The sequence below is a fragment of the Bison bison genome, unplaced genomic scaffold (assembly GCF_000754665.1).
Source record: "Bison bison bison isolate TAMUID 2011002044 unplaced genomic scaffold, Bison_UMD1.0 scf7180017864061, whole genome shotgun sequence".
Classification (NCBI taxonomy): Eukaryota; Metazoa; Chordata; class Mammalia; order Artiodactyla; family Bovidae; genus Bison; species Bison bison.
In genome coordinates this window covers 4,439,934-4,456,844 of record NW_011494633.1, presented here as the reverse complement: position 1 = coordinate 4,456,844, position 16,911 = coordinate 4,439,934, and the positions used below count along the sequence as shown (strand labels likewise).

Below are 16,911 nucleotides of genomic sequence, written 5' to 3'. Positions count from 1 at the left end.
CAATTGCTGAACCCTTCAAGCAATCTAACTACTTTGCAGCAGATGTTAGATTTGCTAACAAGTAGCTTTCTCTGATGGAGAAGGCAATGGCACCCCACTCCAGTACTCTTGCCTGGAAAATCCCATGGATGGAGGAGCCTGGTGGGCTGCCGTCTATGGTGTTGCAAAGAGTCGGACACGACTGAAGTGACTTAGCAGCAGCAGCAGCTTTCTCTCAGGGGCTTCCCCTCAGAGCGGTAAAGAATCCACCTGCAATGCAGGAGCCACAGAAAATGTGGGTTTGATCATTGGGTCAGGAAGATCCCCTGGAGAAGGGAATGGCAACCCACTCCAGTATTCTTGCCTGGAGAATTCCATGGACAGAGATGCCTGGTGGGCTACAGTCCATAGGGTCACAAAGAGTTGGACATGATGAAATGTCTTAGCACACACACATGCAACTCTCTCTGAACAGTTTCTATTTTTCTCATATCCCATATATTTTGCTTTAGTTTATGCTAATTTTGTCCTTTTGAAAACTCTTCCCTACTAGATCCCAGGCAGTGCGATACACTGTAGTGTAGTCATTAAGAACATGGCTTTAGCGTGGCGAACCCACCTGAGCTTGAGATGTGCCTTTGTCCTCTCTAAACCTGCCTCCTTAACTATAAAGTGATAATGCCTCCTATGGTTGTTGTAAGAACCGAGCTGGAAAATGCACGTGAAAGTGTCTAACAAAGTGCCTGGCCCAGTGTAAGCCCTCGGGAAGGATGGTTTGCATCACTGAACCAGGTGCTGTATCTTATTCATTCTCATGTCCTTGACCCTGGCCTGTTAGGTGCTTGCTGCTGCTGCTGCTAAGTCACTTCAGTCGTGTCCGACTCTGTGCGACCCCATAGACGGCAGCCCACCAGGCTCCCCCATACCTGGGATTCTCCAGGCAAGAACACTGGAGTGGGTTGCCATTTCCTTCTCCAATGCATGAAAGTGAAAAGTGAAAGGGAAGTCACTCAGTCGTGTCTGACTCTTCGCGACCCCATGGACTGCAGCCCACCAGGCTCCTCCGTCCATGGGATTTTCCAGGCAAGAGTACTGGAGTGGGGTGCCATCGCCTTCTCCGTTAGGTGCTTAATCCTCACTATACTTCATTTAGACCTTCTGCTTTCTTCAGTGTCATTATCATCCTTGAGTACTCCATCTCCACTCCTCTGTATATTTCCAGGGAAGAGGGACCATTGCCTTTTCATTTCACAAGTGCACACAATAACTGCTCAGTGAATGCAGATATGAACTGAGCAAGTAACAGCATCTTGGATCTCACAGAAAACAGTAAAATTTCTCAGACCTAACAGAAAGCCAAAGTCAGGCAACTGCAGAAGGAAAACCTATTGACAATAGGTTCTAACAATTAAGTTAGAACCTCAAGCGTTCTAAATTAATTTTTAGCCTTGATGTAAAGGATAAGAAGTAAGAATTTTGATGAATCCAATCATTTGTTTTATGTGTTTTGGACAGAACCTAAAATTGGTCACTCTAAAGCCATCACACATTAGAACAATCAGTTCGAGTATGACATTGGGTTTTGATCCATCAGTTGTGAGATGTGTAGCACTTAATCTATTGCTAATAAAAGTTTAAATACTGAAGTCTGAGCAGGAATTTTCTTGAAAGTCCCTTGGACAACAAGGATATCAAACTAGCCAGTTCTAAAGGAAATCAACCCTGAATATTCATTGGAAGGACTGATGCTGAAACTCCAATACTTTGGCCACCTGATGTGAAGAACTGACTCATTGGAAAAGACCCTGATGCTGGGAAAGATTAAAGACAGAAGGAGAAGGGGATCAACAGAGAACAAGATGGATGGCATCACCACCTCAGCAGACATGAATTTGAGCAAATTCCGGGAGATAGTGGAGGTCAGGGAAGCCTGGCAATGCTGCAGTCCAAGGGGTCACAGAGTCGCACACGACTTAGCGTCTGAACAACAACAGCAGGAAGATTCAAGGTGATCCCTGACCAATGGTGTCATTTGTTCTCATTTACAATCAAATATGCTACTGAAAGCCAGAACTGAAGGGTTACCATGTGCTGGGACAGTGGCTGCAGTGAGAGCCCTTCTGCAGGGCATTCCCCTGGCAGGGGAAGGAGAGGGCTGAGACCTACGTGTGGGAAGATATTTACTGCCACTGGGTGGATGTGTGTATACACGAGTACACACTCGGAAACGACCACAGGCTCCCTGAGGACTACATCCTGTCTCCTGTAGAATCTCACTCCTAAGATCTGGGCACACAGTATGTTTCCAGTATGTTTACATGAAATAAACAAATGAATGGAATCCTGTGTATCTTGGTGTTTATGCCTCCTCAACATTTTAGAGATAATCTTCCCCTCTCATGAGGTTATTCTGATAGCCAAGCTTCCATAAAAGCTTGAAAAATAAATTGAAAGTAGCACTAAATTCTATTATTTGTAATATAAGCCAGGCTAACCTGGCTAGAATTTTCTTCTGTCTAGGACAATGGGCTGCAACAGTTATTTTTAATGTTTCTGTCACATCCCTACCTAACTGTGTGCTAGCTAGGGCGCCCTCGTGTGTCACTTTATTGTAATATCACCCTCAGCCTTCGAAAAACTGGACTGACCAGTATCTGACAAACACCATGTGAAATGCTTCGTTTAGTTGCTTGTCTTCACTTTGGCTTTCAAAGCTCCACCAACGTCCAAAAATGTCTCCAAAGGTCAAGCAACACTTTGGTCCTTCTGTTGGAATGGGCTGTTAGCCTTTGCTGATAGAAATATACCAGAAACTAATACGATATTGTATGGGGCTGGCCAAAAACTTTGCATTCAGTTCTGAAAGATGGTATGAAAAACCCAAACAAACTTTTTGGCCAACCCAATAAATCAACTATATTTCAGTTTAAAAAAAAGAAAAAGGAAAAAAAAAAACACCATTTTTGAGCTGAAAGTCAAGCTCCTATGGTGGGGCCCAGCACTGGAATGAAAAGAATGAAAACAGATCTTCATTGTGGGCTGCACTCCTGTGTTTTATGACTTTATTTCTTAAGTCATTGCTTAGCCATTTGCTTTATTTCTTAAGTGTCAGTGCTTAGCCACTCCATCATGTCCAACCTTTTGCGACCCCATGGACTGCAGCCCACCAGGTCCATAGGATTCTCCAGGCAAGAATACTGGAGTGGGTCGCCATTCCCTTCTCCAGGGGATCTTCCCTACCCAGGGATCGAACTTGTCTCCTGCATTTCAGGCAGATTCTGAGCCACCAGGGAAGCCCCTTAAGTCATTGCACCATAAACCTTATTCACTCAGGAACTGGAGACCCACCCAATTCTCTCCTAGGTCAGAGTAACAGCCCCCTTAAGCCCAGACATAATGCAGCTGCCGACAGCTTTGAGACTGGTCAGCTGAGAAGGCCAGAACACTGGAACACGCCCAGGCTGACACACCACAACCTCCCTGTAGTCAGGTTTGGAAAGATCTCTGATGCCCAACAGTTCTTCTGATGGAAAAAGAAAGTGAATCCCACAGGGTTTTGTACTGGCTGGTACAATCCAATTTGGACCCATTGAGTAGTTTATGGTTCTTTCTCCAAGAGGAACTCCAGTCACAGAATTGCTGTAAATTGCATTGGAGAAGGATGGGGAGGAGGCCAGAAGTCTCTTTAACAGCCCAGGATGTGTGCTGACTTCTAATCCATTTTGAGAAGAATAGTTGCAACTGTAGCCCCGCAGGCTCCTCTGTTCATGGGATTCTCCAGGCAAGAATACTGGAGTGGGTTGCCGTTCCTTTCTCCAGGGGATCTTCCCGAACCAGGGATCGAACCCGGGTGTCCCACAATGCAGGCAGATTCTTTACTGTCTGAGCCACCAGGGAAGCCCCAGTTTCAGAGCATGGAATCTGAAATGCCTAGTATGATTTCTGGGGCAGACTTGCAGGCAGTTTTTGCTCAGCATTGCTATCATACAGATCACTAACAAAGCCAGCGATCTTGAGTTTATCTTGCTACAGACTGTCACATGACCCAGACAGAAACTCTGTGGCTTGACCACTAACAATGTCCCTACCATTGGCCATCAGTACTCAAAAAGGACAGCAAAGATGGGTGTGCTGGGTACCATCCATCCACTAATGATAAAACAACTCAGCAGACACTTTGCTTTGGGTGGTCCTGAGACCATCTTTCTGTGAGCGAGTTGGCAAGTGTCACCTGCATTTTTACAGAATGCAGGCTTTGTCTGATTTTGTTTGTTATGCAGCTGAGCGAGTTCAATTATGCTGAACTCTGACTCTCACCCAAGGCCTAAATCCCAAGCTCTCATCAGGCCTCTGAGAGCCTCCAAGAGGCCTGGGAAGATTCCACACTTGGATCTGTTGTTCACTTGCTGTCAGATTGAGTTAATACACTGGGGATCAATGGCTTTCAGTTCAAGTTAACATTTGGAAGGAGCCGTCCCCTGCTCAAATAAGCCACCAAACAATAGCCTAGATTAGTGGTTACTATGATTTCAAATCTCAAGACAAACAACTCAGCTGACATTCCCTACCACCTGCTTCCCCTACCCCAGCTTCATTTGACGTTCACAGGGACTAATGGGTGAGGCTGGCTCTACAAACAAGGGCATTGCCTTAAAACCTGAAGGGCATCTGCAAGCCCAGCCCTGGTACCACTGCCGGAATCTGGGTCTTGTCCAGGACCTTAACTCCTGGGACCTCTGGGAAAGATGAGGACAAATCAGGGGAATTCAGGAACACAGCAAGTTCCTGTCTTCTTGGGCTGAAGTCCAAGTGCAGCTGTCAGAACCATGAACGAGAGTGGACACTGACCTGGGTCACCACTGTGAATGCCTTTGTCCTTGCTCACCCGGGCATGGACCAAGTGGCCTGCCCCAGCCTTCCCAGCTTGTCCTTGGGAGCGGGCATCATTGTGACCACAAGAGGGCAGCAAAAGCCAGTGATGATGGCATAAGACACAGCTGTCTGCTACGAAATCAAGTGAAATAAATATATATAAAAAAAGAATCAGCACAGATCAAAGCCCTGAGCACTGTGTTCAAGGCAGCAGAATGAAGGAAGAAGTCCAAGAAGCTATCAATGAGAACACAGTTTCTACTTTTATGTGATGTCGAGATGAGGAAGATTGCTGGTAATTATCTAAAACAGAATCTTAACATTGTATGTGCCCTGGACCCCTTTGGTAGTCTAATGCAGCTATGGAAGTCATATTTTTACCTGCATAAAAGGAAATGCATAGGATTACAAAGGAAACCAATTATGTTGCAAATGCAGTTATCAAATTATGAAAAAACTGTGATATGGCAATTCGTATGTGTCTTCATTAGCAACTCAAGGAACAAAATGGCAGACCTCTGCCTGGAATTTTGAAGTGGTGATCTGGGTATAGGATATTTATGAGATATCAGGAAGGAACTTCAGTGTGACATGAAAATGCCTGATTTCTCTGGACAGCCACAAAATCACCGGGTCTGCTGACATGGTGCAGCATTTCCACTGCATTCATAATGAAAGGCAAAGCTCAATTTTAGTTTGAAGCTATGAAAATTAAAAAATAAATTTTTTTCCCACCCAATTTCATGGATCCTCTGAATTTTCTCCATAGACCTCAAGGGGCCCATGAAGGCCTCTGGAGAATCAGAGGCAGAGAGTCCATAGGGGGTGGGAACCTCCAAAGGGGACCCAGGGTCTCCTCTGCCCTCCTGCATCCACAGACCCCCGCTCACTCCTCTTCCTCAGCAGAAGCTGCCCAGGGTGACCTGTGTGACTTTCACTGATGAGGTTTCTGGTCCCTGAAGTGGGGCTTATGAAAGATTTAGTACATGGCCAGGAGGCTAAACCACCGGGACAGTTCTGGCAGCCACCTGAAGGGCTTGCTGTTAGCACCCTGTCAGCAGCAGGATGAAACCTTGGTGTGCTTGCCAGGCTCGGGTCTGACTAACAGCACTTGGGAAGGGCACATGCCAGGGAGGCTCACAGGAGACAGGCAGCACTCCCTGAAGCCAAGGAAACTCCTTGGGAGGTGGGAGGGTGCTCACTGCATCCCCTCAAGGCCATCAACTGAATCCACATGGCAGCCTGGCCATTTCTCCCAGCAGAGGAGTCAGTGTTAAACAGAAAGCTACCTGGTAAGCACTGAACTGAGGTGTGGCTAAGCCATGCTCTACCAAGCACTTCCTGTGAGTAGCAACAGACGCCTCCATGCAAAGCATCTTGGTAATCGTCACACCTCCACTCTGGGCATTCTGCAGATGGGAGTCAGGAGTCCTGGGTTCCAGCCTGGCTTTGGGATTTGGGCAGGTTCCTTTCTCTCTCGAGCCTCTGTTTCTGCATCTAAAATGAAAGGCCAGTGTGAGTTTGATGTATGAAGCAGGGCACCCAAAGTTGATGCTCTGTGACACCTGGAGGGATAGGGTGGGGAGGGATGTTGGGTTCAAAATGGGGGGGACACATGTACCCCTACAGCTGGTTCATATTGATGTATGGCAAAAAAATCTCAATATTGTAAAGTAATTATCCTCCAATTAAAATGAAATATAAATTTACTTATTAAATAAATTAATAAATAATAAAATAAAATGAGAGGCCGCCCACAATGAACCTCAAGCCCCTTTCAGCTCCTACCTGCTACAAACAGTGGTATGTTCCCGGGCCAGCCAGCAGCTGCGGCTCTGCCCCGATCCTTCCCAACCTTCAAGAAAACCGCTCAGGCGCAGTTTTCACACATGAAAAGCAGCGATCACTGTGGACATAGTTGTTCCTCACTAAAGGCAGCTCAGGCCCTTCTGGCAGGAGCCCAAACCCGGCAAGTTTCATTTTTATTTATTTATTTTTGATCTCAATAGGTTTTGTTTTTGTTTCATTTTGTTTGTTTGTTGGCCATGGTACGCAGCTTGTGGGATCCTAGTCAGGGAATTCTCCAGGCAAGGTTTAATAAATGTCTTGGACCCAAGATGAAATCTCCAATCTGAGCCCTCCATAAAAAACCTGGGTGCTTCCTGGTTGCTCCAGTGGTTAAGACTCTGCACTTGCAATGCAAGGAGTGTGGGTTTGATTGCCTAGTCGGTGAAATAAGATCCCACATGCCACGAGGTGTGGCAAAAATGTCAAAAGAGGAAGAAAGAAACCTGGGGCCGGCTGTTGACCCTGGCTGCCCATCCATTCAGAAGCAGAGTGAATTCCCAGACTTCACATGAGTGTCAGGAAGGGGTTAGTGGAGTGAGGGACCTGGTTCTCTCCCCACCATGACAGGCAGTGGCTGGGATGAAACCTCAGGGACACGGCAGGGAGGTGGCCCCACGGCAGGCATGTCCCGGAGACATGGCCACGCTGTGCTTGTGACCACCAGAGGCTGCCTCCGGCCAACAACGTGACCAGCTTCCCTGACAAACATCACCCAGCAGTGAGCAGCCTGCCCAAGGCTCCACCACAAATCCCTGGGCATTTACCCAGCCAGGCACATCTCCCTGACGCCAGGGAGCTTTTTCAGAAATCTCACTGTGATGCCCGAAGTCAAAGGAGCCAGACAAATTCCCAGCAGGCTTGGTTTACACAGCACAGTAATCTGTCCAGAAGGGCTGGACCCCCACACTCAGGGGCAGGCTGGGTACTCATAACAGACCCAGCGGTGGGCAGGGGAGAGGCTGGCGGTCCCATTTTCCAGAGGAGGAAACAAGCTCAGAGAGGCTCACTGCCTGTTCTGGGTTGCACAGCTAGGAAGGGGCCAGAGCTTAGGTCTCCTTCCTCCTGTGACAGTGTTCTCTCCACCGCAGGAAAATATAAGATAATCCACATTTTCAGGTCAGTTTGCTCCTATGGACCAGTCCCTACCTTGTATGCAGGCAGGCCCATGTCCTCCCAGACCTCTCCCAGGGAGAAGCTGCCACCAAGGAGGAAGGTCACCGTGTCCTTCAGCTGCTCCGAGGACTCCTCCAGCGAGGGCAGGCTACCCGTGTACACGCTGAACTCACACTCCCCAAACTGGGGACAGCCCATCCTGGGGACACAAAGGAAAGCTCGTAGGCCCCCAGACTCAATATGGACTCTGAAAATGCACTTTTTCTTATTTATCAGATGAAAGCTTTTAAAAAAAAATTGTGGCAATATGTGTGTGTATATATATATATCATAAAATTCACCATTTTAACCATTTTAAAGTATACAATTCTGTAGCATTAGTTACATTCACAAAATTGTGCAACTGTCATCACCATTCATTTCCAAAACTGTTTCATCATCCCAGACAGAAACTCTGTGCTTAAACAAGAACTCTCCAATTGCACCACCCTCCCTGGCTCCTGGTAACCTTAGTTCTACTTTCTGTCTATGAATTTGCCTCTTCCTGGAACCTCATGGAAGCAGAATCACACAATACTGGATAATGCGTTTTTAAAAAGAGCTGGGCAGAGAGAAGAGGACGTCCGGGTCTGAAATTTCAGGTACCAGCATCAAGGCGGGGAGCACAGGGTTGAGCAGAGGGCCTTGTTAGTATCTTTCAAATCTTGCCAGACTGTAAACTATTAAATCAGCGTGAAGATAACGTTGCTCCTGTCTCCACTCTATTATATTTCCTGGAACCTGGACCAGAAACCAGCCAAACCAGCAAGAAAAAAACAATGGTGCCCTCTCTGCCATGGAGGCAGGACTCACAGACCAAAGGGATGAGGAAGCTCTCAGTGCCAGCAGTGGAGAGACCTCTTTCTCAGAAAAACTCTGCAGGGTTGAAAGTCTTTGGTTACAAGCCTATTCTTCATTCACTCCAAAACCATTTTGCTGTCATCCCACCTTGCCCGACACAGGTCAGATGACCACTATAGGGACGGACAGGACACCAGCCAGCCTTTCAGAAGCTTGAAATCCTACATTGGCAGTTGAGACGCCACTGAAATCAGATGCTTGCAATACAGAGCAGTGAGTGCCAACTGCCTAGATAGAGGAATGACTAAGAGAAGGGAGAAATCCATTCTCTCCCACAGATGGATGGGGTTCTGAAGGATGAATAGGAGTTCGCCAGTTGGAGGAGGAAGAAAGCACATGCTAGGCAAAGGAAGCAGTGTGTAAACAGCATGGAGGCATTGAGACCCGAGGAGCCCCTGAGATGGCAGTGTGGGAGGGATGAGTCAAGGAGCTGACACTGGGCTTATGTGGGGGCTTTGAAGGACCCTCCGACTCCTGGAATCCACAAATGATAACAGAAGAATGCTTCTGGGGGCTTCTCTATGGGGAGAGTGTTAGGTATGACCAGAGTGTCGGGGTGGGGTAAGCACTGGGCCAGGGCGTGGTCACTACTGGCCTGATACCGGGTAAAGGACGAGTCACGAGAAGGCGCCGAAGAACTTTAAATGAGGAAGTCACATGATCAGATGCGGACAAAGTCACTCCAGTGGGAGAGAAGCAGATGGGAATGAGGGGTGGAGGGGAGAGGAGGAGGGAGTAAGTGGCACCAGGGAACAGTTAAGACGTCCTCGGAGTTTAGGGAGAGGGACGTGAGCCTGAGCCAGGAGGCCCGGAGAAATGGCTCCCCAGAGCACTACTGTGGAAGCAGAGTCAGTGGGGCCATTTATTCCAGAGGTTGTATTTTAAAAGGCTGGGAGAGGGCTTCCCTGGTGGCTCCGAGGTAAAGAATCTGCCTGCCAATGCAGGAGACACGGGTTCTATCGCTGGTCTGGGAAGATCCTACGTGCCACAGAGCAGCTAAGCCCCTGTATCACAACTGTTCAGCCTGTGCCCTAGAGCCCGGGAGCCACACACCCTAGAGCCAGTGCTCCACAAACAGGAAAAGCTACTGCAATGAGAAGCCTTCGCACTGCAACTAGAGTAGCCCCCACCCGCGCTCCACAACTAAAGGAAATGCCCCAGCAGCAACGAAGACCCAGCACAGCCAAAAATAAATAAACATAACTATTTTTTTAAAAAAGGCTGGGAGAGCATTCATGACAATATTAACAATGTTTATCTCTGGGTGTTGGTAATGTGCTTAGTCTCTCAATCGTGGCAACACCAATAAAGCCTTGCCTGAATTTCTTGACCTGGCAGAGGACAGGGGTCAGAGTGGGAACATGGGGTGGGCAGCTCCTTCCTGCGCAAGTCATGAGTGAGGCTCCGTGCCGGGCACCCACGGTCCCCAAGGCAGGACAGAATGATCCCTGGTGACAGACGCACCTGGCTGCAGCATCTGGCCACTCCCAAGCTTTAACCCCCAAACTCAGGTGTTTTACCTGGTGCCTGGAACAGTGGCCAGAGTGGGCAATTCCACTTGTCTGGCTCACCTTGGCCCAGCAGCAGCAGAGGGCCACTGTTGGCCTGGCATGCATGCCAAGTCATGTCTGACTCTTTGCGATCCCATGGATTGTAGCCTGCCAGGCTCCTCTGTCCATGGGATTCTCCAGGCAAGAATACTGGAGTGGGTTGCCGTGCCCTCCTCCAGGGGATCTTCCCAACCTAGGGACTGAACCCAAGTCTCTTATGTCTCTTGCATTTGCAGGCGGGTTCTGTACCACTAGCGCCACTTAAATGGGGGAAACCTGGCAGAGCTTTTCAAAGGCCAGAGCAAGGTGCCTGGGCGGGACCACCACACTGGCTGGCTGGAGCCCTGAATTTGCTGAGAAAAGGGAAGAATGCAGTCTATTCCTTCTTGGAGAGCCTTTATAATTCAACTTTTTATTGAAGCATAACACACACAGAAAAATGCACCTATGTGTACAGCTTAATGAACTTTCATGAGATGACCAGACCCGTGGAGCCAGCATCCTGGTAAAGGCACAGAGTGTTAGCAGCATTCCAGGATCCTGCCCCCCATGTCCCTTCCAGTCAGCCTCCTCCACAGCCCTCATGATGGTGACCACTACCCTGACTTCTAACACGACATATCACGTTTGCCTGTTCTTCACACGTGTTCTTCCTGTGAATCATACAGCATGTGTCTTTTGAGGCTACCTTTCTTTGCTCACCAATAGCAGGTTCATTCTCACTGATGTGTGGTATACTCATTGCTGTTCAGTTGCTCAGTCATGTCCAACTCTTTGCAACCCCATGGACTGCAGCACACCAGGCTTCCCTGTCCTTCACTATTTCCCGGAGTTTGCTCATGTCCATGGAGTCGGTGATGTCATCCAACCATCTCATCCTCTGTCGTCCCCTTCTCTTGTTACCTTCAATCTTTCCCATCATGATGGTCTTTTCCAGTGAGTCAGCTGTTTGCATCAGGTGGCCAAAGTACTGAAGCTTCAGCATCAGCATCAGTCCTTCCAGTGAATATTCAGGGTTGATTTTCTTTAGGTACACTCATTACCATACTGCTTTTATCCCAAACTATTGCTGATGGACATTGGAATCCTTTCCAGCGTAGGGCTATTACCAATGGTGCCACCAAGAACACTTGAGTACATTCGTTTTGGGCACACACATGCCCAGTGCTGTTTGGCACACACCTACAATTATAGGAAATACACTTGCTCAGCTTTAGTGAAAGTGAAGTCACTCAGTCATGTCCAACTCTTTGCCACCCTGTGGACTGTAGCATACCAGGCTCCTCTGTCCAAGGGATTTTCCAGGCAAGAGTACTGGAGTGGGTTGCCATTTCCTTCTCCAGGGGATCTTCCTGACCCAGGGATCAAACCCAGGTCTCCCACATTATAGGCAGACACTACCGTCTGAGCCAATACTGCTAAGCAGGTTCCAAAGTGGTTGTGATATTGACCAGTGTTCTTGGCCTTCCCCAGTCAACAGAAATTAATAAGAGGCCAGGCCAAGACACTCAGGCATGGCTTCATTGGTGTTCTGTGGTTGTAGGAGGGAGCAAAAACAAGTAACAGGTCCCTTGGCTCACTCCCTGAGGCTGGGTGAGCTGGTTCCTTATATGGGGTGAGAGTAGGGGTGTGTCCAGGGGTCAGGCAGGACAGTGGCTTCAGTGTTTTGCCCACCTCTTTATGGTGTTGAGTGCATGGGGCATGTGCAGTACCCTGCTTTTGCTCCCGACACACAATTTTTGCTCCCAGCTCTTTAGAAGTGGCAGTTGGGTGTTTTGGTCTTTTTTGTATTTTTGCCCAGAATTTACCCCAGTTGCGCACACACACGCAGCTGTTTTTAGTCCCATGTAGTTTCTCTGCATGTTGTTGCTTGAGGAGATGTTTGCCTGGGTGCAAGCAGTCCAGCACTTCAGCACAGGGTCCCAGGTCCCAGTCCGTCTGTTTCACGGATTGACATACCCAACAGGGGCGTGTGAGCTCTTGGTTGCTCTGTATCCTCGTCAACACTTGGTATGGCCTGCCTTTTTCATTCCAGCCTTTCCAGTGGCATCAAATGGGGATTTTAATTTGCATTGCCCCGATGAGTAATGCAATGAGTGCCTTTTTGTATGTTTTATTGCCCATTTGGGTATCCTTTTTGGGAAAGAGACGGTTCACACTTTTTGTATGAGCAGGTTCTTAACTGAGCAGGTTCAAGGAATCCTTGACTCCCTCCAAAGACATAGTTTTAGAGGAAGATCATCCTGCCATGCCCACCACTTGCAGGACACATTCTCCTCTGGGGGCAACCAGCCCGTCTCTGGAATGGGAAATCCTTTGGTTCTAGAGGCAAACAAACCAGGTTTGAATTCCAATTCTGCCTCTGACCAGTGCTATGACCCCGGGCTTGCTTTTGCCATGGATTAGATGATAGCAATCATACATACCTCAAAGAGAACTCTGTGAGTCCTTTCCTATATGTGAATTACCCAACACGTGGGTGCTCAGGAAGTAGGGGTTGGAGTTACATTCATCCAGTGAATCTTGCGAGGACATTTAAAATTCTTATGCAAGGATTTCCCCAGTGGTTCCAATGAAGGGGGCGCAGGTTTGATCCTCACTCAGGGAACTAAGATCCCACATGCCACATGGCATGGCCAATAAGATAAAATAAGATTATGGTAAATAAGAAATATTTAATGATATTAAAAGATGTTTCGGATGTATCATTAAAGGAACATTACTAGTTAAGAAAATAGTATTCTCAGCATATTCTCCTTTTTAAAGAAGATAAGGGAAAGAACTAGAAGGATATCCATTTTATTGCCATATAGTTGTTCACAATAGTCTCCTATAATCCTTTTTATTTCTGTATTGTCTGTTGTAACCTCTCTTTTTTCATTTCTAATTTTGTTGATTTGATTCTTCTTTTTTTCTTGATGAGTCTGGCTAAAGGTTTGTCAATTTTGCTTATCTTCTCAAAGAACCAGCACTTAGTTTTATTAATCTTACTATTGTTTCTTTCATTTCTTTTTCACCTGTTTCTGCTCAGATCTTTATGATTTCTTTCCTTCTACTAATTTGGGGTTTTTTTGTGTGTGTGTTGTTCTTCTTCTTTTTCCAGCTGTTTTTGGTGTAAAGTTAGGTTGTCTATTCCATGCTTTTCTTGTTTCTTGAGATAGGATTGTACTGCTATAAACTTCCCTCTTAGAACGGTTTTTCCTGCATCCCATAGGTTTTGAGTCATGTTTTCATTGTCATTTGTTTCTAGAAATTTTTTCATTTCCCTTTTGATTTCTTCAGTAAGCAGTTGGTTACTTAGAAATGTACTGCTTAATCTCCACGTGCTTGTGTTTCTTACAGTTTTTTTTTTTCTTGTAATTGATATCTAGTCTCATAGCATTGTGGTTGGAGAAGATGCTTGATATGATTTCAATTTTCTTAAATTTATTGAGGTTTGATTTGTGACCCAAGATGTGATTTATCCTGGAGAATGTTCCATGTGCACTTGAGAAGGTGTATTCTTCTGCATTTCTATGGAATGTCCTGAAGATATCAATGAGATCCATCTTGTCTAATGTATTATTTAAGACATTCCTTATTAATTTTCTGTTTTGATGATCTGTCCATTGGTGTGAGTGGGGTGTTAAAGTCTCCCACTATTATTGTGTTACTGTCAACTTCTCCTTTTATGTCTGTTAGTGTTTGTCTTATGTATTGAGGTGCTCCTATGTTGGGTGCATAGATATTTACAATTGTGTCTTCCTCTTGGATTGATCCCTTGATCATTATGTAGTGTCTTTCCTTATCTCTTGTAATCTTCTTTATTTTAAGGTCTATTTTGTCTGACGTGAGGATTGCTACTCCAGCTTTCTTTTGCTTCCCATTTGAATGGAATATATTTTTCCATCCTCTCACTTTCAGTCTATATGTGCCTTTAGGTCTGAAGTGGGTTTCTTATAGACAGCATACATATGGGTCTTGTTTTTTTATCCATTCAGCTAGTCTAGGTCTTTTGGTTGGAGCATTAAATCCATTTACATTTAAAGTAATTGTTGATATATATGTTTCTATTGCCATTTTCTTAATTGTTTGGGGTTGATTTTGTAGATCTTTTTTCTTCTCTTGTATTTCTTGACTATATAACATTTGTTGTAAAGCTGGTTTGGTGGTACTGAATTCTCTTAACTTTTACTTGTCTTAAAAGCTTTTTATTTCTCCATCAATTTTGCATGAGATCCTTGCTGGGTACAGTAATCTTGGTTGTCAATGTTTCCCTTTCAGTGCTTTAAATATATCCTGCCATTCCCTTCTGGCCTGCAGAGTTTCTACTGAAAAATCAGCTGTTAAACTGGCAATAAAATGGATAACCTGGAAGAAATAGACAAATTCTTAGAAAAGTTCAATCTTCCAAGACTGAACCAGAAAGAAATAGAAATTATGAACAACACAATTACAAGCACTGAAATTTAAGCAGTGATCAAAAATCTCCCAAAAAACAAAAGTCCAGGACCAGATGGCTCCACAGGTGAAATCTATCAAACATTTAGAGAAGAGCTAATGTCTATCCTTCTAAAACTCTTTCAAACAATTGCAGAGGAAGGAACACTTCCAAGCTCATTCTACGAGGCCACCATCACGCCAATAACAAAACCAGACAAAGACAACACAAAAAAAGAAAACTAAGGCCAATATCACTGATGAAATAGATGCAAAAATCCTCAACAAAATTTTAGCAAACAGAATTTAGCAACACATCAAAAAGCTCATATACCATGATCAAATTGGGTTTATTCCAGGGATGCAAGGATTCTTCAGTATAGGCAAATCACTCAATGTGATACACCATATTAACAAATTGAAAGATAAAAACTATATGATATTCAATATAGTTTTGGAAGTTTTGGCCACAGCAGTCAGAGCAGAAAAAGAAATAAAAGGAATCCAAATTGGAAAAGAAGAAGTAAAACTCTCACTGTTTGCAGATGACATGATCATCTACATAGAAAACCCTAAAGACTCCACCAGAAAATTACTAGAGCTAATCAATGAATATAGTAAAGTTGCAGGATATAAAATCAACACACAGAAATCCCTTGCATTCCTATACACTAATAATGAGAAAATAGAAAGATAAATTAAGGAAACAATTCCATTCACCATTGCAACGAAAAGAGTAAAATACTTAGGAATATATCTACCTAAAGAAACAAAAGACCTATATATATAAAACTATAAAACACTGGTGAAAGAAATCAAAGAGGACACTAATAGATGAAGAAATATACCGTGTCCAAGGACTGGAAGAATCAATACAGTGAAAATGAGTATTCTACCCAAAGCAATCTATAGATTCAATGCAATCCCTATCAAGCTACCAACAATATTTTTCACAGAGCCAGAACAAATAATTTCATGATTTGTATGGAAATACAAAAAACCTCGAATAGCCAAAGCAATCTTGAGAAAGAAGAATGGAACTGGAGGAATCAACCTGCCTGACTTCAGGCTCTACTACAAAGCCACAGTCATCAAGACAGTATGGTACTGGCACAAAGACAGAAATATAGATCAATGGAACAAAATAGAAGCCCAGAGATAAATCCACACACCTATAGACACCTTATCTTTGACAAAGGAGGCAAGAATATATAATGGATTAAAGACAATCTCTTTAACAAGTGGTGCTGGGAAAACTGGTCAACCACTTGTAAAAGAATGAAAGTAGAACACTTTCTAACACCATACACAAAAGTAAACTCAAAATGGATTAAAGATCTAAACGTAAGACCAGAAACTATAAAACTCCTAGAGGAGAACATAGGCAAAACACTCTCTGACATACATCACAGCAGGATCCTCTATGACCCCCCTCCCAGAATATTGGAAATAAAAGCAAAAATAAACAAATGGGACCTAATTAAAATTAAAAGCTTCTGCACCACAAAGGAAACTATAAGCAAGGTAAAGAGACAGCCTTCAGAATGGGAGAAAATAATAGCAAATGAAGCAACTGACAAATAATTAATCTCAAAAATATACAAGCAACTCCTGCAGCTCAACTCCAGAAAAATAAATGACCCAATCAAAAAATGGGCCAAAGAACTAAACAGACATTTCTCCAAAGAAGACATACAGATGGCTAACACACACATGAAAAGATGCTCAACATCACTAGAGAAATGCAAATCAAAACCACAATGAGGTACCATGTCATGCCAGTCAGATTGGCTGCGATCCAATAGTCTACAAGCAATAAATACTGGAGAGGGTGTGGAGAAAAGGGAACCCTCTTACACTGCTGGTGGGAATGCAAACTAGTACAGCCACTATGGAGAACAGTGTGGAGATTCCTTAAAAAACGGGAAATAGAACTGCCATATGACCCAGCAATCCCACTGCTGGGCATACACACTGAGGAAACCAGAATTGAAAGAGACACGTGTACCCCAATGTTCATCACAGCACTGTTTATAATAGCCAGGTCATGGAAGCAACCTAGATGCCCATCAGCAGACGAATGGATAAGAAAGCTGTGGTACATATACACAATGGAGTATTACCCAGCCATTAAAAAGAATACATTTGAATCAGTTCTAATGAGGTGGATGAAACTGGAGCCTATTATACAGAGTGAAGTAAGCCAGAAAGAAAAACACCAATACAGCAG

General features: G+C 45.0%; 1 protein-coding gene across 1 annotated transcript in view; it reads right to left on the bottom strand.

Annotated features, from left to right (window-relative positions):
- LOC104985863 (chromosome unknown open reading frame, human C14orf159) overlaps window positions 1-16,911 on the bottom strand; it is a 63,854-nt gene that overhangs the window by 36,758 nt on the left and 10,185 nt on the right. Inside the window, 7 exon segments of the mRNA XM_010836260.1 lie at window positions 3,378-3,499; window positions 4,828-4,861; window positions 4,864-4,983; window positions 6,277-6,348; window positions 7,846-8,011; window positions 8,800-8,825; window positions 10,539-10,615. Coding sequence (XP_010834562.1) covers window positions 3,378-3,499; window positions 4,828-4,861; window positions 4,864-4,983; window positions 6,277-6,348; window positions 7,846-8,011; window positions 8,800-8,825; window positions 10,539-10,615 — 617 coding nt within the window.